Genomic DNA, 23,063 nt, shown 5'->3' on the forward strand with positions numbered 1-23,063 from the left:
AATTGACCCATTGTATCTCTTAGCGCCTGAGCAGCCCGTGAATTGGGGCTCTCTAGTGGCTGTGGTTTTGGATTTTACAGTTTTATTCATTTTATACTAAGAATTCTGTGGTTTGGGATTTTACAGTTTTATTCATTTTGTGCTAAGTATTCTATGTCTTTTAGATTAGATCACACTTGTAGACTGTGGGTTTAGTCACCATAACCAACTGTTGCTCGGAGCATGTGGTTTCAGAGATTAAATACCCAAAGTCTCATGTTCCAGCTGAAGGAACTGGGGATTTTTAACCTGGAGAAAAGGAGGCTCAGGGGAGCTGTTATCACTCTCTGCAACTACTGACAGGATGTTGTAGTGAGGTAAAAGTTGGTCTATTTTCACAAGTAACAAGCAATAGGATGACAGGAAACTGCCTCAAGTTGCATCAGGGGAGGTTTAGATTCAGTGTTAAGAAATAATTCTTCACTGAAAGGGTGGTCAAGCATTGGCACGGACTGCCCAGGGAAGCAGTGGAGACACCATCCCTGGAGATACTCAAAAGATGTGTAGATGTGACACTTGGGGACGTGGCTTAGTGGTGGATTTGGCTGTGCTGGGTTAATGGCTGGACATGATCTTAAGTGTCTTTTCCAACCTAAAGGATTCTGACTCTCATTGTTGTGATTGGTATCGTTGTGCTCTATGTGCTTACACTGAGAATGGTGAGTATGGCCATGTGAAGAGCTTCCTGTGGCCTCTGGCAGCCCTTTATGGAGCAACACTTGGACACCTTTGCAGTATCAGCAGCTGATCCCATGAGTGGCCAGCAGGCAAATTGTGGCTCACGCAAAGAAAGAGGGGACGAGCTCAGCTGGAGAAATTACAGTCGGGTTTCTCACCTCTGAGTGCTGTCACTGATGCAGTTGCTTCTCCACCACAGTACTGCCAGTGCTGTTTAACAAAGAGCTGAAAAACGTAGAGACTGAAGAAGGGGGAACGGCTGTTTTGCACTGTGAGATCTCCAAGCCGGACGCTCCCGTTGAGTGGAGGAAAGGAGGGGAGGTCATTCAGCCCAGTGACAAGTACGAGGTGAAGCTGAAGGGCAGCGTAGCTGAGCTGATCATCCATGGTGTAGAACCTGATGACTGTGGGGATTATACCTGCAGCACTGGATACGAGATCACCACAGGGTCTGTGTATGTGCAAGGTAAGGTGGTGAAATGTGGTGGAAATGCTCCGGTTTTCTGCCTGCATTTCTTACTCCAAAATCTTTGACAGTAACTGGCCAAACAGCAGAGAGTCCATTCATTTCTTTCCTGATTCCAGTGAAGGTATAAACTCTCACCTCCAGGGTGGGGTTGGATCAATATTTTTAAGTTAAATTAGTTCAAAGTACTGACTGTACTGTGTACTAGAGCAGACTGTGCTACTTCTGAAAAACCTGGAGCAGTGGTCATAAAAAATACCAAAATTCTTGTTATAACTGACTTCAGCTTCTATCACTGTTGATATTCTTATTACTCCTTTAAAGCACCCAAGTGAACATTTAAACCTTTTAAGTACCTCTCTGCCTCATACAACATCTGCAGATGGTTGCAACACACAGGAGAGCCAGGCACGACCTGGGCATGGAATGGAGTTTCCTCCCAGTGAAATGATGTTTGAAGAGACACACACTGCTCTTGCAAGCAGCTGTAAGGATGGAAGGTAGTTTCTAACCCTCTTCAAGAATATTTTACCTCTTTTTTTCCTTGGAAAAACACCTCAAGTTTAACTATCCTGGACATCTTGCGCTTGGGCTGGGGTTAGTTCTGCAGGGAGCAACTTGTGCGTGTTTGTTTCTGTTTTCCTTTGGCACCTTCTCTTGCTCTGTCACGCAGAAGAAGCAGCAGTGATAGTGTCTGGTTTAAGGAGCACAGATGTCTTTGTGGGCGAGTCAGCCACGTTCACCTGCGAGCTCTCGCACCCGGGCGTGAAGAACGTGCAGTGGTGGCTCGATGGGACCCCCCTTCACAACAACCTGGTGACTGAAATCTCTGAGCAGGACGGCAGGATCCACACTTTAACCCTAAATGATGTGGCGTGTCACGACTCGGGCACTGTCACCTTCAGAGCTGGGTCCCTTATATCTTCAGCTAAATTATTAGTCAAAGGTATTTTCCTGTTGGAAAGAAACACATGGCCACCTCTGGACTTGCTCCATGTGCTGGTGCTTCTGCCGTCCAGGCTACCCTTACTAAATCCCTTCACGGTTCTCCTGTGCCCTGCAACCCTCCCATTCTCACCCCAGAAGTCTTCTAGGTACAACCACACTGATTTTTGCAGTGGTTCAGGTGAGGGAGGCTTGCAGGGTCAGGGCTGCTGCTTTCACCCCACGTCAAGGAAGAGGTGAACATAAACATCTGTACTAGCACCTGACTCTATATCCCCACTTCAGCTTTTTTTTAAATAATACCACAAAATCTTGTGGAGGTGGTAATTCACAAAATCACCACTGTGCTGCTCCACAGCTGGGCTACTGGTGCTGAGCTCAGCATATTCCCAGGACGGGATTTTGGGCTGTTCCTGGAAACCAAAGGATGTGTGACACTGCAGTAACACAGAGACAAAATGCACCTCGTTTCTGAAAGCTCATCCCTTCACTGGCAAAGCTATCTGGTCTGTTGAATAAATATTTTTCTCATTTGGTACGGGTAGCCAAAAGCTGTGAATAACACTGAGTGCCGGACTTGATAAAGCAAGCTCCTTCCCATCCAGTCCTTTCATAGCCATGGGGAAGATCTGTTATTTTTCAGGCAAAATTAATGCCTGCTTGGAAAAGGGATTTGTATATACTGAGATATAAAGGGTTAAAAGGTCTTTATTCAAATCTACTCCTGTGCTATAACAGGGCCGTAACAGGAATGATCCACAATATGGGATTGTAGTCAGTGGTTGATGTCTCCTTCTCTGCATCACGTGTCCCTTGTACATTCAGAAAATTTGGGTTCTCTGCAAACATAAAATGCAAAATCACTTCTTCATGATACAGAATGATGCAGTGACAGCACAGTGTGCAAAACCTGCAAGTCCTGTGTCAGTTTGCATCCATTTTCAGAGACAGAACCTGGTTCTGATCTCTCCAGGCAAAGAATTCCAGTGGGTCTAAAACAAAATAAAAATAAATGCGTCGTTAGGTGTTCTGCTCAGTCAGATAAAGGGCTCCTGAGAAACCTCCATTTCATGGAATCACAGCATCATTGATTTTGGAAGAAATCTCTAGAGATCATCCAGTCCAACCCCACAGCTCATGCTGGTACACACATGTATGTGGATATTTTGTGCTGCCATGAAGCAAGGATTCCTTCATTGCTGAAGAAATCAAACCTGAATCACAGCAGCAGTAGTCTATAAAAGGATTAGGATAACCCCAGTTACATTGTGCTCAGCAACACTTGATTTCATAGGATAGTGAAACACCTGTAAAATTCCAACCATCCTTGTATTAACAGACAATTTTGTACACTTTATTTTGTCCAGAAATTTATAATTAGATCTGTCTTTGAAATACGTTCCAGTCTATCCAGCCATGCGTGGCTTACTCTCCATAAAGGAGCATAAAGTCGACTTTCTCTCTGTTCCATGTGCCTTTTTCTCCTGGTTTAAGGCATGTTGGTAATTGGATATATTCTGTAGCAGGCGAGATCTCAGCTTTTCATGCTGGGCCTTCAAAACATCGTTGCCCTACAACTGCAGTCATTCCATGACCCGGAGTGAGGGTTCACGGATGGGTGGGGGGAGAATGGAAAAGAGTGAAGGAGCTGCTGCCGTTTTCTAGCTCCTCTAGGCAGGTGAGAATTGCAGGTCCTGGGGCACACGTTGGCTCCTAAGTCTCAAGGATTTTCTGCGCAGGTGAACAGGGCCACCACCAAAGTCCTTGCCCTGGCCAAGAGTGAGGGTACAGTGGAACCAGGACCTTCTCCAGTACCACAGGTGATATTTTCTGTGAGAAGCACGTTTCTACATCTTATGGAAGGGGATGGGATTGTGTTCCCCAGCTGCACAGACACCAGCTTGTTTCTTCAGTCCCCCCATCACCAAAACATCTTTAAGATCTTCCATCAAGGGCTACTCTCCATAAACACACGTGGCAGACACATGGAGTGGCAGAGGGAACCTTAGTGAGTGGGATCAAATCTTGCAACAAGTTTCCAAGTGATGTTTGCAGATCTGTCTTTGCTCCCCAAGGTCTGCCAGGAGCATTCCAAACCTTCAACCTGCTGCAGCAGTTTCAAGATAAGCATTCCAGACAGAGATCCTGTGTGGGTTATTCCAGCTGGCTTGTGACCAGAACAACCATTTGAAGAACAAGGACAACATAAAATCACAGAATGTCCTGAGCTGGAAGGGTTCCTCAAGGATCATCATGTCTAACTCCTGATGATCTCTCAGCTTTCTCTGTCATCTTTTTGTGTCCCTTTGTCGTCTTATAAATTTTTTTTTTAAGTTGACATAGTTCTGCTGAGAATGATGTTTCAGAGAGATTTCCATTTTCAGACTTCATTGAGATTTTTCCTTTTTACCTGCATATCACATTGTACATGGATGGTCCAGTCTGACATCTCAGGAGGGACTCCTTGGCTGCTTTGGAAGCTCACAGTATTTTAGGTCAGATACATCTACTGTGCCTTACAGCTGCCTCACAAGAAGCAGAACTCGGGTTTTAAAAGTGCTTCAAAGCAGCCTCATGGATCTCACCACCTCCAGAGGAGCTGCATATCCAGCTGCTCTCAGCATTTTATGGGCTCTCAGTCTGAAATGTCACTGGTTTATGATCTCTCAGTGATCTCTAGATAAAATACTGTAAAGGAAATCCTATTGTTTTTCCCCTAACGTTGTGTCTGCTGCAGAGGAACGCGTGGTTAATCAAAACAATATTCATCTGCTCCTGTGGGGTGCCTTTTTTTTGTCACAGTTGTCCTGGATCTTTGCTCCTCACACTGCAGGTGACTTCTGACAGCCAAGACCACCCCGGGACAGGAATGAGTGTCTGCGGGCTGTGTTTCTTTCTGATGAGTAGTTATATTTTAGTCACACAAGGAGCTTCCAGTAGAGTTTGTGGTGTTTTCCTATTGCTCTGTGAGGTGGTGAGTTGCAGGGAACCACTCACTGCAGTCCTCTGCATCCCACTTCTCCACATTCGGGAAGCAGAAGCGTTTCACATCCAGTGCTTCCCACCCTAGAAGATCTCGGAAACACTGGGAGAAAAACCAAGCCCAAAGGGAATCCCAGCAGCTACTCTGCACAGCAGTCCAGATTCAGGACTGTTCCAGCACAAGCCTTAATTCCTGGTGGCCCATTTCCCAGTGTGATGGTCGTGTTCTAATGCACCAGTTTGGCTTCCATCCTGCTTGATGCTGACGTGAGCACAGACTAAACTGCTAATCCCCAGCGTGCCCTCCCTGCTTGCACTGTCATCCTGCTTGCTCCCCACGGGCTCTGCGCTTGGCAAAAACCCTCCAAGTGATGACTTCATGGGGATCCACTAATGCATGTCCTTCCTGACGTGTTGGTTAACAGATCCCACCATTGAAGTGGTCAGTCCCATGCAGGACATAACTGTTGATGAAGATGGCCCGGCAGAGTTCATATGCCAATATTCTAGGCCAGTGCACGCCATCTGGAAGAAAAATGATCAGGAAATACATGCAGATGGGCAGCGAGTGATTATCGATCAGGACTGGAATGTGAGCATGCTAAAAATTAACCCCACGGTCCCAGAAGACACTGGAATCTATTCTTGTGAAGCTGAAGGCACTAAAGTGATGGCTACACTTGATGTTCAAGGTGAGGTCTTCCAGCCAGAGAGGAAGACACTACCATGGGTTCCAAATAAAAGAGGTAGAAAAATCATGGCAAGGCTTTGCAATAAGGGACACACCAGATACCTGCTCTTGGTGTTCACTCCAGTACTGAAAACGAGGATAAAAATAGTTGGGAGATAATGGGAATTGAATATGAAACTGCAGCATCAGCTGAGCTCTAATTAACACTCACTCATGACACCATTTAGCAGCCCCACCTCTTCTGCAATGAGCTGGAATGTCGGTGTGATGGGATGTGTCCTGCTGAATTGCTGTAAAATCACAGGTGTAGTGTTGGTCCAAAGGAATAATATTAAAATTTCTTTGCTCTTCAAGAGCACTTTTTACACAGTGTGACCCAAACCCAGTAAATAATGGATAGTGTGGAATTCCATTTGATTTTCAGTTAAGGCAGCTTGGTTATTTACATATTTCAAGTAGTGGTCCCTCAGAATTTACCTCCTCACTTGGCATCAGCATTTCTGAAGGCCCTGAGGATCAGCAAAAAGAAAAAAATTAACAAAATTTAAGACTTTACATGGATTTCCTTATTTTTTTTTTCTGCTGCTTATGGAATTCCTGGTTTTGGTTACCAAGTGAATTAATATGATCAGCAAGAGCAGGTTCTGATTTCTGAATATTTGTGGCTATTTTGCCTTCCTGCTTAAGTGGACTTGTTAGTGCAGAAGAACAGGGTGTTATTTATTATAATATTTTCTACACTGAGAAGCACTTTCCATTTTCAGGATTTAAAAAGATTTTAATGAACTAAAATTACCTAAAAGCATCTCAGAGGATGTAGAGTTAGCAACTGGCTGCTTTCCATAATTAGGAAAAACAGCACTTCAAAAGTACACAGATAAACAACTTGGGTTGTTCTAGCAAAAATTATACATTCTCCGAGAAGGGTCTTCAAACCCTCATTGTTCTCCATAACTATGAATCTTACAAAATTCAGATTTTTTTAGTATCATAGAAACCCAGAATAGTTTGGGTTGGAAAAGACCTTAAAGGTCATGTAGTTCCAACCCCTTGCCACGGGCAGGGATGCCTTCCACTATCCCTGGCTGCTTCAAGCCCTATCCAGCCTGGTCTTGGACACTTCCAAGGATGGAGAGTTCACACACGTCATCTCTGGGCACCTCATAATTAGTAATAAGTTAATAAATAGCTTGTAACTTGTGCTTTTTGGGTATGTTTGTTTGTGTGTTTTTGCCATTAAATAAATTGCTCAGTTTGGAGGTTTTTTTTAAATTTTATTTATTTTTACTATTTTTTTTCTTTTTTTTGCTGAGCACAGTTCCAGATGATCTGTAGAGATCTAAACAGGGATGTCCCGGGGTCTGGGTTTATAACACAAAGCATGCTGACCGCTTTATGGCATTTGTGTAAACTGTATTTACTGAACCATGTGTCCCCACCCTTGTGCATGTCATGTATCCCTGTAGCAACATGAATTATATCCACATGCACCAGCCCATACTTAATTTGGCATCAGGCTGATTGTTTCTGTGCAGGTGCCAACTGATGCATGACTCTGGAGCGTGGAGATCTGTGCACGTTTCTGACCCCACAGCTCATCACACAGCATGGGAAAATAAACCTGTCACAGAGCTTTTGTAATAATTCAGAAATTTACCATTCAAAGTAATCTTGATACAGATTTTGACTTTCTGTGTGCTTCCTAGAGGCAGAATTATCTCAGATAATCATCACTATAGCTTTGCCAGCCCTAATATTCTCTTATATTTGCTTTGTAAGAAAGGTGATAAGATGTTATCATGAACTGACAGTGGATTCACATCTCCCCAGTCATGATGATAATTGTGCTGTCAGGGAGATCTTTGGGAAATGATTCCTGTCATAGGACCAAAGGAATTTCATTACACTTTATCTTCCCGAGTATGCCTTCCTATTGGCCAGATTCATACAAATATGACCATTTTTTTCTTTATTTATAAAAAACAGTCAGGTTTTTGGAGGAAATCTGGGTGAGATGCTAGAGGTTCTAGATGAAATGCTGGAGGTTCTAGAGGTTTATCATTATTTTTAAACTGTCTTTTAATCTTTTAAATTATAATATTGTGTTAGAGTGTGGCTGAAACCAGCAATTAAACTTACAAGCACAGTTTATCACATCCACATTTTTCCAGCAGCTTTGCAGCAGTGGGAATCCTCCAGTGCTCTGAGCCTTGCTAATATTCAGAGATATATGGTCAGATAATTAGTAATGTTCGTTGTCCTTCTTTTCTAGCCAAGAACAGCATTGTCCAGGGCTTGGAGAACGTGGAGGCTGTGGAAGGAGGGGAAGCCCTGTTCGAGTGTTATCTCTCCAAGCCTGAGACCTATAATTACAACTGGCTGATTGATGATGAGCCTGCCAAAACTACAGAAAACACTGAGATGGTTTACTTTGAAAATGGACTCAGGCATATCCTGCTGCTGAAGAATTTAACTCCCCAGGACAGCTGCAGGGTGACTTTCATGTGCAGCGATGCAGTGACCTCAGCCTTCCTCACAGTGAAAGGTAACTCAAGTGCTTGGGCAGGGGAAGTCTTCAATTTCTGATTGGAAAGGGGACAGAAACCAGGAAAATATGATGAGTAGGAGCAAGTTGCATTTGTTGTTGGTCTCTTACGTAAATGTTCTTCCCACACAGTAAATCATAGAATCATTCAGCTGGAAAGGATCTCTGAGACCATCGAGTCCAGCCTTTAACTCAACTCTGCCGAGCCCACCACTAACCCACAGAATCACAGAATGGACTGGGTTGGAGGGGACCTTAAAGCCCATCCAGTGCCACCCCCTGCCATGGGCAGGGACACATCCCACTATCCCAGGCTGCTCCAAGCCCCGTCCAACCTGGCCTTGGACACCTTCAGGGACGCAGGGGCAGCCACAGCTTCTCTGGGCACCCTGTGCCAGGGCTCACCACACTCACAGGGAAGAATTTTTTCCTAACATCTCATCTAAACCTACTCTCTGTCCATCTGAACCCATTTCCCCTTGTCCTGCCACTCCATGCTCTTGTAAAAAGTCCCTCTCCATCCTTCTTGTAGGCTCCTTTCCCATACTGGAAGGTGCAAATTAGGTCATACCAAAGCCTTCTGTTTTCTGGGCTGAACAAATCCAAGTCTCTCATCCCCAAATGGATGATGCTTTACAATTTCCTTATTTTCTTGTTCTGTAGGATGTGACATGGTTTACAAGCAGCACCAGTTGCCATTGAGTTAGCAGCAAATGACTGTCCCAAAGTTGTCATGATTCTGATGTGTTTGGTTGTGTTTATAGGTACTTCAGGTACTTCAGAAAGGAGGGTTTTATCAGCAAAAATATTATCTCTGTATCCTTCTACTTTATGCTGTTACTGGAGACCCCTGTGGGGACCAGAAGCCCTTTCTGTACAATAAAGTAAAAGAGTACAAGAGCAGAGATCAGTGCCCAGTTATGGATTAGATGGGGCTTGGAGCAACCTGGTCCAGTGGAAGGTGTCCCAGCCCAAGGCAGGGGTTGGAATGAGATGGGCTTTAAAGTCCCTCCCAAACAAAACGTTCTGTGATTCTAAAGCTTCTATTCTGGCAATGTACATGGATCTTTTAATAATCTCCTTAGCCTCCAAGGCCTGGCTGTTCAGATCTTCTGCACAAATATTCACAAAATCTCTTGATTGCTTCTGTAACTGAGGGCTCGATCCCTGATTTTAATCTACAGGGTGGCGCCTGCAGTTCTTGCAGCCCCTCACGGATGTAGAAGTGTCTCTGGGGGAAAAAGCAACATTTAGCTGTGTCCTGAGTGAAGCTGTGCCAATTAATGAAGTGGCCTGGTACAGTAATGACATAGAGATCCAGTCGGGTGAGGACTGGGAGGTACAAGCAGATGGAAACAAATACAAACTTATTCTGAAAAAAGCCCAACTGCATCATTCTGGAGATGTGACCTTTGCTTCCAGGGAAGCCATTTCATCAGCCAAGCTTTCTGTGATAGGTAAGTGTGTGTTGCTCCAGCCTAGAGGCACTCTAAATCTGGAACTTTTGTATCGAGCTACAACACTGAATTTCCCAATCTTTGTGCTGATTCTTTTCTCTTTGCCTCACATATCCCAAAATAGTCTGAGAAGATACTACTGGCAACTTGTTCTTTGACCAGAGGTAATCCACCTCATCAAAAGAAAAATGAATCAGGCTAGTGATGGTAGAGATGCTCCCCAAGTTTCTTTAGCTGCAGTGATGCCTTAAGAGGCCTCCTAGACACAGAGACTGGACAGGAGTAAAAGAATAAAATAGGTATTTATTTGAAAGGCCTTCAAAGGTACCCCTGGGCAGCCAGAGGCTTTTGCCAAGATGGACCCCAAGATGGACCCCAAGATGGACGGTAGGGCACGAGTTCTTCACACTTTTATAGGTTTGGTTCATTTGCATATCAGGGTTAATTCTCCAATTAAAGCTTCAGTTAATGATATAATTCCCCTCAGCTTGCCCCTCTTTCAGAGGCTCTTTGGTTTATACTTTTTGGGCCTAGGACAGTCTGGGTGACCTTGGAGCGCAGGCCCGGACGGGCTTTTGTTATGTCCACCCAGCCTGAGAGAGCAGAAACCAACAGGCCACAAGAAACTTCAGAGTTACACTCTAAGCAGTACAGGATTTGAAAAACACAAAGGTCAAGATCTAAGACATCACAGTCTCTTGTAAAATGTAACATAAACTCTAATAATTTTCTCAGAGTTCAACTTCACCCTCGGCAAACGTGGACATGGGAGGGAGCTGAGCTAGAGTCCACATGGAAAAATTATCCAGGAAAGCAGAGGAATTTTTGAAATCTGCTAATCAACTCAGGTGCAGGGCAACCAGTTTCCCAGATTAATGCGTAGCATATTAAAATCTTCAAGTGGGGAACACACAGCTCCTGCTTCAGAGACACGGGAGTTAATAGTTAAGTAGGGAAGATGATAATTCCCTCATGGAGCAGGTTGGATAATGACATGTCAGTGTCCATTTCAGCACCCAGGGTCTGGCTCCTTCCTGCAGTGGGACAAGTGAGTCACCCAGCAATGGTCACTCCAGCACTATCCCAGTGATGATTACGAGATAGTTGAATTTGTTTTAGCTGTAGCTGAGATGTTCAAGAGTCACTGATGGACCATCTGTTCTTTAAATGATTATTGGCAGTCTCTGTCTAATGATTTCTGAGGCTTAAGAGATCTCTGTTACATGTCCCAGTCATTTCCGCCACAATTGAAAAAAAAATGTTTGATGGATTTAAATCAGTTTTTTTCTAATTTGGGACATTTATATTCAAGGAACTTAAAAAAAAAATGTAATACTCCTCCCGTTGACAGACTTTTCTGTATGAAATTTGGCTGACAATAGAGAAAATAAGCCTTTATGTTATTTTTATGGTGTCCAGAATTAAAGAACTGGCTGTTGACCATATTTGCCTTTAACTCATTGGATTGGTACATCATGGCAGGTCATTTATATGGTAAATGTCTTGAACTCAAGACTGAAATAATTATTTCTGTCTTTAAGGCCAAAGCGTAATGTAAGCAAGGAACATTTTCCAAAGTACTGAGTGTAGGGGTTGGAATTAGATGATCTTCAAAGTCCCAACCCAAACCATTCCGTGATCATGGACATTAGGACACCAGATCATTCCCATCACATAATTATTTGTTATTGCCTGATGCTGTGACATATACTGCAATTACACAGAAATTGAGTGACTTTCTATTAAAATATCAGAGTTACTCTTTAGTCCAACAATAATTATATTTCCATTGAGGCCAAACCTAAAATAAACCTAATCAAGGCTCAAATGTGCTTGAAATTTTCAGCTAAATTCATTGATAATACCAGTGTAGGGTTATTTTTATTTATGGGACAAAAGCAATGCATGACGTCAATTATGTGAAAGTTGGAAAATGAATGTTTCTCATTAGCAGTGTAGATCAGGGCAGACAAGGATCACTCAGTGGTGCACAGGTACTCGTGGTCATGACTTTACAACGAATTTACGATGACTTTACACTCGACTTTACAACCAGAAAAATACTCAGGTCGTTGCACTCCTTCCTCACGGCTTGTAGAAGGCTCTTGGGTGTTTTAGGATGCTCATGTTACTGCTCATCACGGGACCTCTGTTGTGCCCCCAGCCCTCCCTGAGCCGCCTGAAGAACCAGAAGTTCTAAGTCAGAGCAGCCACTCTGTCACTCTGTCTTGGCACAAGCCGCTGGGCGACGGTGGCCAGGACATCCTAGGCTACAACGTGGAGAGGAAAATCCCGGGCGTTGGCTGGCAGTCCTGCAGCGAGGGCCTTATCCAAAACACGGAGTTCACGGTGGACGGCCTGGCCCCAGAGGAACCCTACAGATTCCGAGTCTCGGCCATAAATAAAGCTGGGGCCAGCGAGGCGGTGCACTTCCCCCAGATGGTGCAGTTAGGTGAGGATGGACACAGGCCCCAGCAAGGACTGCAAGCTCCTGCAGACCCTAAGTTTTGCATGGCACACCTGCTTCACCCATTCCAGACATCTTTCAGCGCTTGCCTGCCAACACGATAGAGGAGGAAGAGCTTGGAATAAAAGTCGTTCTGGGCTGCTATGAACAAAACCTGCTGCATTTTTAGCACTCAGCACTGATTTCCTCCAAACTGCATCCAGCTGTCTTGCAGCCTGCACTGCATCATCCATGTGCTGGCCCGTCACCATGGGTTTCTTGCCTTGTATCCATGTGTTGGCCGGTCACCATGAGTGTCTTTTCTGGTGGAGTTAGGCCAGAATGAGTCAAAAGGGGCATGTTGGAATGTGTTTGGGGTAACCAAGACCATGACTGTTGGTGGGCAGTGTTGTCTTCTTCACCCATCTTTCTCTTTTTTTATGTTTTTTTTAATGTGTCTTTTTCAATAATCCCCACAAAGAAATGCTGGAGGACACAGTTCCTTCGCTGTCTGATGGTGAAATTTTGGAAGCTACAGTGGGATGGGGAGTCGCTCCCTCAATCTTTCTTTTCTTGCAACTCTTTCTGTGGTGTCACTCATCTAAATTCCTCAAAATGAGAATAATAATAAAAAAATCCTCTTTTGCTTAAGGTTCAGGCACACAATGCCTTTTTTTTGCAACAATAACTGCTGCCAGTGCTGGACCCTGATGACTCTGCACACACTGACTTTGTCCACAACAAACCCAAGGCATTTTGGGCACCAATCCCCTCACCATGGTGAAATGTGCAGAGGGGAAGATCACCCTGAGGGATGTGCTGCTTTTGGGAATTCAGCACTGTCCTTTGCATCCAATCTGTTTTTCTTTGAGTATCATGGTTGTAGAAACAGCATTCCATTGGCAGGCCTCTTTCCAAAGTAAAGAAGATGCAGAGAATTTTTATTTTTAAATTATTTATGTGTTTTGATAATTTTTTACTCTAAGATAGCATAAACCTCTCTCTCTATATTTATAGATACTTTTTAGATTTCAAGATGGAAATGAATGCTGCTTTGAATAATCTCCTCTTTTCATTGTATTTACTGTTTCTTTTTTGTCTCACACCACAACTCCTTCACTTGGAAACATTTAAGATCTAGAAATCTGTAGAACTTCTTTAATTCTGGTGATGGGTAAATGAAGACCAGCAAACAACACAGGAATGTGAAAAATGCAACCACTTCTGCATGTATATGTTTAGATGGAGCTGGTTTAAGCGCTGGGAGTGTTTGGAAAGTTGTTTTGATATTATCTTTGGAAGTGCACAGTTTGGATGCTGCCAGTCTTTTCATTTTTTTTCCTTTGGTTGTTCGCAACAGCTGAAAAATCTGTAAATGATGGATGGGTTGGTTGGGTATTTTATAGAGTGATCTGGAGTGCCTTAAAGCCAGATGATGGTTTGTTCTTTGTGTTAATTCACTTTATTTTTGTAACTGCAGAGCCTCCAGTTACAGTCACCCAACCTTTGGTGGGAGGATCAGTCTCAGAAGGAGGAACGGCTCGCCTGGAGTGCACCTTATCAAGTGAAACCAAGGACAAAGTGACTTGGTTTAAGGGAAAAGAACAAATAAAAGCTGGAGGGAGATATGAGATCCGCTCTGATGGAACGAAGCAGATACTCATCATCCATGGATTCAAACCTGAGGATCAGGACAGCTACACCTGCATGGCTTCTCCAGAAGTCAAATCTGTTGCCAGCCTGTGTCTTGAAGGTACAGAGTGTGCTTTGCTGGGATGTTAAGTCAGGTCCAATATGGACATCCAGGGGGATCTCCACAGCTTGGACTGGAATTCATTTTCTTTTACAAGCCATGATAACAATCCACAAGGAATTGTTATTTTCCTGTTTGGTATTGCCCAGTAAATTTCTGCATCCTGAATAGTTTTGAGTTGCTCAGATAAGAGTTTCTGGAGGTGAAATTTAAGGTGTGACATTACGGTCTCTACATGAGCTTTTGGTACCTTTTGAGATGCTTTAGGGTATTCTTTGGATGTCCCACCTGACCTGGAGCATCTCAAAGGGGACTGGGCACCATGTAGAGGCACTGGATGTGTCCCAGACACCTTCAGACTTAGACACATCCAGCCAGGCAGTTATGTCCATGTGAGATGGGAGTTTCAGCTCCCAGCACAGCCACTGGAGATCTATTCATGACAGACAGGGAAGCTCTGTCTGTCTGGGAGATAGGATGAGCCTGGATAGCTTTCCAGGCTCCCCTGGCAGTCTTAACAAGCAGTTCATCAACTGCAACATTAAAAAGGGCAGAAATCTGTTTATTGGGTTCAAATGTGCAAGGAATTAAACAAAAGAATGTTGTTTGATTATGTTTTAAGTGCATGCATAGAATCACAGGATTGCTGAGGTTGGACAGACCTTCTGAAGATGGTGTGGTCCATCCTCCTCCTCAAAGCATGGTCAGCTAGGATAAGCTCCCCAGGACCGGATTCAATTATACCCACCCACCAGAGAGGGTGTGAAGTCTCCCTCTCTGGAGATATTCAAAATCCATCTGGACACTGAATAATGTGATCCAGGGGACTGTGCGTGAGCGGGGAGGTTGGACTAGACACCTCCAGCGCTCCCTTGCGACCTTCCCCATTCTGGGTGATTCTCCAAATTCCCATTTTGTTCTCAATACAATGCTTAGTTAAGCATTAAGCAAGATGTTCTCCTGTACAATATTTCCATGTGCTTTCTCAGAGCTCACTCAAAGACATTTAACTCCTCATCCATTTAATTCCGTGCAGTTCCTACAGTGTCGATGCTGAAGGAGATTGCCAGGGAAGTTCCCCCTGCCAGCCAGCCTGAAGAACTGGTGGACGGGCACGTCCAGCCCAGCCTACCCCCTGAGGCTGCTCAGGAGGGAGATCTTCACCTCCTGTGGGAAGCCCTTGCCAAGAAACGCCGGATGAGCCGGGAGCCCACCTTGGATTCCATCAGCGAGGTCCCTGAGGAAGATGAGAAGCTTCAGAAGCTGAGGAAGGAGGAAGCAGAGATGTCTCACTACTACTCGGAGGAGTACTCCACGTGTGATGAGCTGGCCAGGACAGGAGAGGCAGACCTCTCTTTCACAAGCTCCGATGATGAGTCTAGAGCTGGGACTCCATCCCTGGTAAACTACCTCAAGAAAGCTGAGAAGAAGAGCATCAGTGTTACCAGCAAGGTTCAGTCCACCTCCACAGGAAAATTATGGAAACAGTGGGAGACATCCACTGTGGAGACCACTGTGGCCACCACAGCTGATCAGCCAGCTGAACCAGAGCTGCCAGATTTAAATGATCCCTCCATGAACAAGGCGGCTGTGAAGATCCAAGCTGCTTTCAAAGGCTACAAAGTCAGGAAAGAGATCAAGCAACAAGAGAGTCCAGTGTTTACCGAGACCTTCAAAGACTTCTCTGGAGAGCCTGGGAGCACCCTGCACCTGGAGTGTGTGGCCCACAGCAAAACCGACATGAACATCCGGTGGCTGAAAGATGGGAAGGAGCTCTCGGATGGTCGTTACTACCACATAGACAACTACAGTGACGGCACCTGCTCCTTGATTATCGCTGGCCTGGACAGGAAGGATGCCGGTAAATACACCTGTGAGGCATCCAATAAGTTTGGCAAGGTCTCACACAGTGCTAAGGTGGTGGTTGGCACTCAGGAAGCTCAGGTTCTTCCTAAGGAGAAGCAGAGTAAGCAGAGCACTGACAGTGAGACAGAGAGCTCGTCTGGCAGCGAGCTGGATGATGCTTTCCGAAAAGCAGGAAGGAGACTCCACAGACTCTTCAGGGCCAAGATCTCCACGGAGATCTCTGATGTGGAGGAAGAGCTCTTTGTCAGTGCAGATGAAGGGGACATAGATGTGGTTGACCACCAGACCTACCGTGAAGATGATCAGTACATCTACATTAAGTTTGAAATCATGTCTGAGGCCAAAGCAGCTGCCACACGGTTCAGAGAGATGTTTGGTGCTCTGGGAATTCCTGTGGAGATCGACATCTTGGAACAAGGCCTGAAAAAAATTGAATTGCGGATTGGGAAGGCGTCACCTCCCACCCTTGGGAAGTTTGCACCTCCAGTAGCGAGGCCTCCACCCCCTTTGCTGACTTCTGATACAGGTAGGGAAAGCAAATCTTGTTTATTCCTTGGAAAAGACAGCGGGAACAGGTCAGGATATCATTTTTTCACTCTCAAGTAACTTAAAATATTTTTGTTTTTTTTTCATTTGGTGGAGATACTTTTCTGAGAACTTTGCATTTTTGGAAAAGCGAACCATTTTTTTATTCTTTTGCATTTTGAGGGAGAGGAGGGATTTTGGTGCTGAAGGAGGGGGTTGCAATGTATTGACTTATCTATGAAGCCCCTTTTCATGCTAGAAATGTCACCTACTACAACGTGACCATAAATACTATGATTATTATACTTAAATGAATTATGTAGGGTTTAGAATGGTTCAGAGGGAGACAAGACATTTTGGCAAGGAGAGGAGCAGGGACAATGTATAATTGGCAGCTGTGGTACTGCTGTGCTGATGTAATATCTTAATAGTCTTCATCAGGGGGTTTCTTGACTGTTTTCACAGGGAAATGATACCAGTCTGCAATTAAAAAAAACAGAAACCAGAAGTCTGGGCAGCAGGGGCCAAAAATACATCTTTTAGTAAAACCAAATTTTTCTTTCTTCTCTCCAACCACCCCAACTTTAGCCCCCATGTTCATGACCGAGCTCCAAAACCAAGAGGTCCAGGATGGGTACCCCGTGAGCTTTGACTGCATCGTCATTGGCAAACCCCTGCCCACGGTGCGCTGGTTCAAGGACGGCAAAGCTATTGAAGAAAATGACCACTACATGATCAATGAGGACCAGGAAGGCTGTCACCAGCTGATCATCACCGCCGTGGTCCCTACGGACATGGGCGTCTACCGGTGCCTCGCTGAGAACAACATGGGGGTGGCTTCAACCAAGGCTGAGCTTCGCGTGGACTGTAAGTCTCAAAATCACTGTACAAAAACCAAGGAAAGGAGTTCTGCTGAGACCTGGTTAATTTTTTTTTTTCCCCAAGGAAAGAACCATCTACAGTTTAAACAAAAATGTGTTGGCCACAGAATTTTCGCTTGCAAATCTCTTGGGTTCAGCTGGGTTTTGCCAACTCCAAGGCGAAGTTCAGAGCAAAGCTTTTTGGGTGAACAGAGGTGTTTTCCCTAATCCGAGGACGTGTGGGATCCTGCTGCAGTACAATATAAAATCCACCTGCCAGTCACTCAAACTATAATCAGTAAGAAGTATTTAAGCAAGAAAAATAGTTTCAAAGCTCAGATTATTCAAAACATGTCTTTTTCTATTTAACAGTGACCAGCACAGACTACGAGACAGCAGCAGATGCAACAGAGACATCATCTTACTACAGTGCCAAGGAATATATTTCAAGGTAAAATATGGAACTCTGGCTCTAACCTCTGGCTTGGTGAGATCAGTCTGTGTATTTATGTCAGGCCTGGGTTTGCTGTGTCAAGCAGAGCCAGGTAAATGCCCTAAAGGAGCATCCAGCCCAGCTGAGATGCAATAAATGCAACAGCTGCACATTTGTCATGGGCAGCCTTGCTCTGGAGCCTTCAGGCAAGCCTGGATATTTCCTCATGGAATCACTCTGTTACTTTTAATGTCAGATGGTGCTGAATCTGCTCTCAGGGTGACAAAACCCACAGACTGAAGTAACCTAAAATAGGTCATTCTGATTCCTAACTCTTAACTGGCATCCTGATTTTCTTCTTTCTAATTCTAATTGCTGCTTAGCCGAGAACAGGAGGAATCCACCACCGAGGAGGAGCAGTTGCCCCAAATCTTTGATGAGCTTCATGATATTCATGTGGCACCTGGAGCATCACTGGCTAAATTTCACTTGAAGGTGAAAGGTGAGTGGATCCCACGATATTGCCAATTTTCCAGTTCTGATATCAGGTTGAAGTGCTGGACAGGGTTTTCCAAGGTGCTCTTTTTCTGCTGTGGCCCCAGTCTGAGCACCTTGCACCACATTTGCACAAACCAGCTGGGGAATGTGTTTGTGGTGCTGAACAGGGACTTTTGGAGCAGACTCAGGCAGATTAATTGCCTCATTTTATGTCCATATATCCAGGCACAATGACAGGCATATGCTTTTGAAAACTCAGTTATGAACTTCTCTGAGCACAGGAGCAATAAGGAAAAACAATCTTAATATTGACATCATTATTATCATTATCGCTACTAATAACTATCATTACATATTACATATATTTATATAACATAAAGAATTATATCTAGTATAATATATTAATAACAATCATAATATTCTTAATAAAAATAAAGTGAGAGGCTCCTTCATTCTCTTCAATAAATGAAACAGTCGTGGACTTGCCTTCTTCCATTAGGGAGTGGCTCCTACAACCTAAAAACTGCAAAAACATCCCTCTGGTGTTCACTCTGGTAGGGAGAGGTAGGGATTTTCCTGTTTTCTCCTGTTGCTGTCTATAAAAGTTATGAGAATTGATTTGCCTTCAACTTTTCTCCTTGTGAACCTTTCAAATCACACCTAAGTGTTGATTTTTCAACCTCCAAGGTGTTTGCACATGCAGACAATATGGGGAGTGCCAGAAACTGAGGAGACAGGAAAGAATTTTAACAGATAAACTGAATTTAATGCATTTTTAGGCATTCCCAATTGGTAAAACCCTTGAAACAGCAGCCCTGGGCAGAGCTGGAGATTCCTTCTCTCTGGTTCTGGAGGATCTGGCAGTTTGGAGATGCCCCCAAATCAGTGTTGCCAATGAATTTTGTTCTCTGTGTCTGTAACTGGTCCTTGCAGGGTACCCTCAGCCTCGTCTCTATTGGTTCAAAAATGGGCAGCCCCTAAAGGCCTCGGATCGTATCCTGAAAACTGACAGGCAGGAATTCCACTCCCTGGAAATCCGCGACGTCACCAAAGCAGACGCTGGCCAGTACCTGATATTTGTCATCAACTCTGCTGGTTCTGCGTATTCCTCAGCCAGGCTGGTAGTCAAAGGTGGGTATTGCTCTATTTTGGGCTATTCCAGTGGCTCTTACCATTTTGTATAGTTATTTTTTACTGAGGAAACCTCCCAAGGTAACTCAAGCGAGGTGGGGAAGTCTGTAGGTAAAAGATGGTGTGCTTTACTCTTGGTTCACCTATAAACTTGTATAGGATTATATAGGTATATAAATGTTTAAGAAGATGATGTTGTCACTTTTCTGTGGTCTGACTGTTGTCTCATAAATGTGCGTTTTATTCCTACCCATCCTTATTAACCTTAAAAGTTAATTTTATTAAAACTTAGGGACTCTTATAAATCACACCAATATTTCTATGTAATATCTCCACTGGAGTCACATCAGGAGCTTTTTTTCTGCAACTCATGGACTGGAGGTTATTTGTATTTGTCATGTTGTTTTTTCTCCTTGTGTTCCAGATCCTTATGAGAAAGAAGAACTATCCAAAACAGGTGAGAGAAGCCACAGCAGGTGAGAACAGAACCCCCAGGAATTTTTCAGTCCAAACTCACTGTGCTTCATCAATAATATTATTTCCAGATTCCCATGAGCAGCTGATACCACCAAGATTCCTTGAAAGATTTACAAATAAAAAGGTGAAAAAGGGTGCAAGCATCACATTATCTGTGAAAGTTGAAGGTAAGTGAGCAGATACATCATCTCTCTGAATAACACTTGAAGTGTGTAACTTCACAACACATTCTTCTCTCTCTGCCCCAAGTCATTGTAACCTGATTTCCTGTATTTGAAGTCTGCGGTTCTACTCCCAATTTACATTTCTTACAAAGACACTTGACAGTAAAGCATCTTATTCAACTTCACCTCCATTTTTCTGTATGTAAAAATGGGGATAATGACTGTTGTGTGATGCATGTTGGCCATTAGTTGTATGATGATTGACAATTTTGGTTTTACAAGAAGATTTAATGTTCTTGTAAGAGTGCTGTAAAATGTTTTAGGCATCTTTATCGCATATTATGCTTGTTATTATTGGGAAAGTATCAAAAATTGGATCAAAACAGCCTTTATTCACAGCAAGACTCATATTTTTAAGGAAGGAACACAAACAAGAAGATTAAACTTCATTGCATCGGTTTTCCTTTAGGACATCCGTCGCCAACGATCACTTGGATGAAAGAAGAGTCTCGGGAAGACATCCTATGGATCAAACCAGACACTCCTGGGTATAAACTTGCCAGTTCCAACATGCACCACAGCCTGATCCTGTTGGATGTCAAGAAGAAGTACAGTGGAGCTTACACGTGCATCGCCACCAACAAGGCCGGCCAGTCCATCTGCACCGCCAACCTGGAAGTGGCTGATGGTAAATCTTTGCTACAACACAAACACTTTCTCTATATTTTCCTTTTATTCAGTGCCTAAGGGAAAAAACCAAGTGTGACTGGTAAGGAAATTAGGCAGTCACACCAAAAAAAAAGCACTTTCTCAAGAGTAGCCTTGATTTTGTTGTCTTGCAAATGGTTAAACTCTTTGCTTCTGTAATATTTTAGATTTCTGACTCTGTCTTGTATTAACAGCAGCATCTTTTTTGTATAAACAGAAGATAAATCTAAGGAACAACCAAATTAGGCACAAAATCTTAAAAATGAAAGAAAGACAATGAAAGTAACTTTGAGAAGTCACCTTTTGAAAAATGATTTTGAGTGCTTCACTCTGCTGAGATATTTTGGATTGTATTAGAGTAATTTGATTTTTGTAGCGCTTTCCAGGGCCTCTTTGGCACAATAAGAAGGGGGAAAAACAAATATATACTGGGAGGAGGGGCAGAGTTCTGAGGGATTCCAGTGTTCTGTTTTCCTTCCTTGCATCCCACATTTTTACTGTACCAAGAGCTGCAGGAGCATAACTTGAGCAGTGTGGAGAAATGGGGCAATTATACATTTCCATGAGCAGGGCGAGGATTGGGAATATATCATAGGATTGGGAATATATATCCCAGGTCAGGAGCTGCAGAAGTGCTCCCAGTGATCCACATCTAGAAAATGTACCTGCATTAAATACCTAAAAAAGGATATTCTGTGCCTTCTGTCCTCTAATGATAAACCCCACTCTTGCAGTGAAAGAGGCTGAAGTCCTGACCCAGGAGCGTGTGATGGTGTCAGAAGCCATCATGACCACACTGGGGTAAGTGATTGGATGTGTGGGAGAAGGGGGGACGTGTTCCTCATTTAGCTCTCCTTACATCCATTTTATTGTGACTTTTAACTCCACTTTATTTTCTTTTTCAGAACTATTCAGTCCTCTGAAGGTAAGAGAAGCTGTTTTCTTTCTCTTCTTCCTGTCCTTCATATCTACAGCTGAGATTGTCCATGTATTTCATGTATCCACTTATTTTTGTCCAGTTTTTTTAAATTGTCTGGAATGTTGCAACTTTTCAGGACTGCTCTCTGTTCAAGAGTGAATTATTTGGATGAACTGAGAGCAAGCACAGTTTTAAAAATGGAGAAGGGAAGAAAATTAAACCTTCCTTCCACAGAAGCTTTTATTACTCAAAAAGAGATGAATTTCCAATGACATTGCCAGCTTAATGACAAATTCTCTCTTTTCCAGGAGACCTTGAAGCTGGCCGAGAAGGTGTGCCCAAAAGCCCTATTTCTTTATCTGATGTTGGCTCAGAAGAGTTCTTCCAGAAACTCACCTCACGTATCTCAGAAATGGTATCTGCAAAAATAACACAGGGTAAGGAACCTGGAAAGCACAGTTTAAATAGTGTACAAAAAAACCCCAATCTCTTTCCTTAGGTGTTATTTAATTAGAAGTGAGATTTATGCAGCAGATTTTGAGACAGTAATTCTATATAAGCAAATGAACATTTGTCAATGCTTGGGGGTAAGAAATTTTAGTTAGAGTCCATCCAAACTGCACACCTCAGTCTAGAGTTTTGAACTAAAAAAGAAGTTATTACAATAAATCGTAAGAATATAAGCGTATTTTGCATTTCTTAGGTATTTTGATTCCTCAGGTATTCATCACTCCTAAATCAGAAAGCAATCCTGTTTTCTGTACTTCCCACATCTTTGAGTTTTAGCTCACAGCAGAATTTTAAAGTTAAATTAAGGCTGAAAACTCTGTGCAGAGCTGTGCAGTAATCCAGTGATTTGTTGAATTAAATGAAAAATCCTGGTTTGTGTCTACTCTGATTATCTTGTAGAAAAGTTTTGACTTGAAGCAAAAATAGAGGCATTATCTCTCCAACAAATATTCATGCAGTATAGAGGCCATACGTGCAGCAGGCAGGCAACATCATGTATTAAAACATCCAAATTATTGCTTAATCCTAAATTTCAATAGGAAATCACACTAAATATTACTGTGGATGCTCTTCCTAGGAGGAAAATAAATTATTATAGATTTGGTCCATGTTTAAACTGGAGATCCTCATTTCCCACTTTGCTGTTGCTTTGCTTTTCAGCTAAACTTCGAGTACCAGGTGCAGAAAGTGATGATGAGTCAAGAACTCCCTCTGCCTCTCCTCGCCACGGACGATCCAGACCTTCATCCATTGCTCAGGAATCCTCCTCTGAATCTGAAGATGGGGATTCCAGAGGGGAGGTACGATGTCTTTACGGACAAGTTGGACACAAGGAGAAAACTAAACTTAGAATGACCAATCTGCTGTGGCTGAGAGATCTCCATCCCCTTTCGGGATGTAATTCAATTTTGTTGGTGTATTTAGTAGTTAAATTTTGTGTCTGTGATAGAGAGCACAGAGGATCAAGTTC

The 23,063-nt window shown here is 43.5% G+C and overlaps 1 protein-coding gene across 3 annotated transcripts in view; it reads left to right on the forward strand.

Annotated features, from left to right (window-relative positions):
- Positions 1-23,063, forward strand: part of OBSCN (obscurin, cytoskeletal calmodulin and titin-interacting RhoGEF) — a 171,279-nt gene that overhangs the window by 94,022 nt on the left and 54,194 nt on the right. For all 3 annotated transcript variants that reach the window (XM_048309941.1, XM_048310008.1, XM_048310079.1), the window contains 19 exons: positions 917-1,183; positions 1,857-2,129; positions 5,536-5,802; positions 8,074-8,346; positions 9,531-9,803; positions 11,968-12,255; positions 13,730-14,002; positions 15,039-16,394; positions 16,982-17,260; positions 17,626-17,704; positions 18,070-18,188; positions 19,118-19,315; positions 19,740-19,772; positions 19,861-19,959; positions 20,426-20,644; positions 21,399-21,465; positions 21,570-21,589; positions 21,892-22,020; positions 22,754-22,893. In XM_048309941.1, coding sequence (XP_048165898.1) covers positions 917-1,183; positions 1,857-2,129; positions 5,536-5,802; positions 8,074-8,346; positions 9,531-9,803; positions 11,968-12,255; positions 13,730-14,002; positions 15,039-16,394; positions 16,982-17,260; positions 17,626-17,704; positions 18,070-18,188; positions 19,118-19,315; positions 19,740-19,772; positions 19,861-19,959; positions 20,426-20,644; positions 21,399-21,465; positions 21,570-21,589; positions 21,892-22,020; positions 22,754-22,893 — 4,652 coding nt within the window. The remainder of the gene's footprint in view (positions 1-916; positions 1,184-1,856; positions 2,130-5,535; positions 5,803-8,073; positions 8,347-9,530; positions 9,804-11,967; positions 12,256-13,729; positions 14,003-15,038; positions 16,395-16,981; positions 17,261-17,625; positions 17,705-18,069; positions 18,189-19,117; positions 19,316-19,739; positions 19,773-19,860; positions 19,960-20,425; positions 20,645-21,398; positions 21,466-21,569; positions 21,590-21,891; positions 22,021-22,753; positions 22,894-23,063) is intronic.

Source organism: Corvus hawaiiensis, chromosome 1 (genome assembly GCF_020740725.1).
Source record: "Corvus hawaiiensis isolate bCorHaw1 chromosome 1, bCorHaw1.pri.cur, whole genome shotgun sequence".
Taxonomy (NCBI): domain Eukaryota; kingdom Metazoa; phylum Chordata; class Aves; order Passeriformes; family Corvidae; genus Corvus; species Corvus hawaiiensis.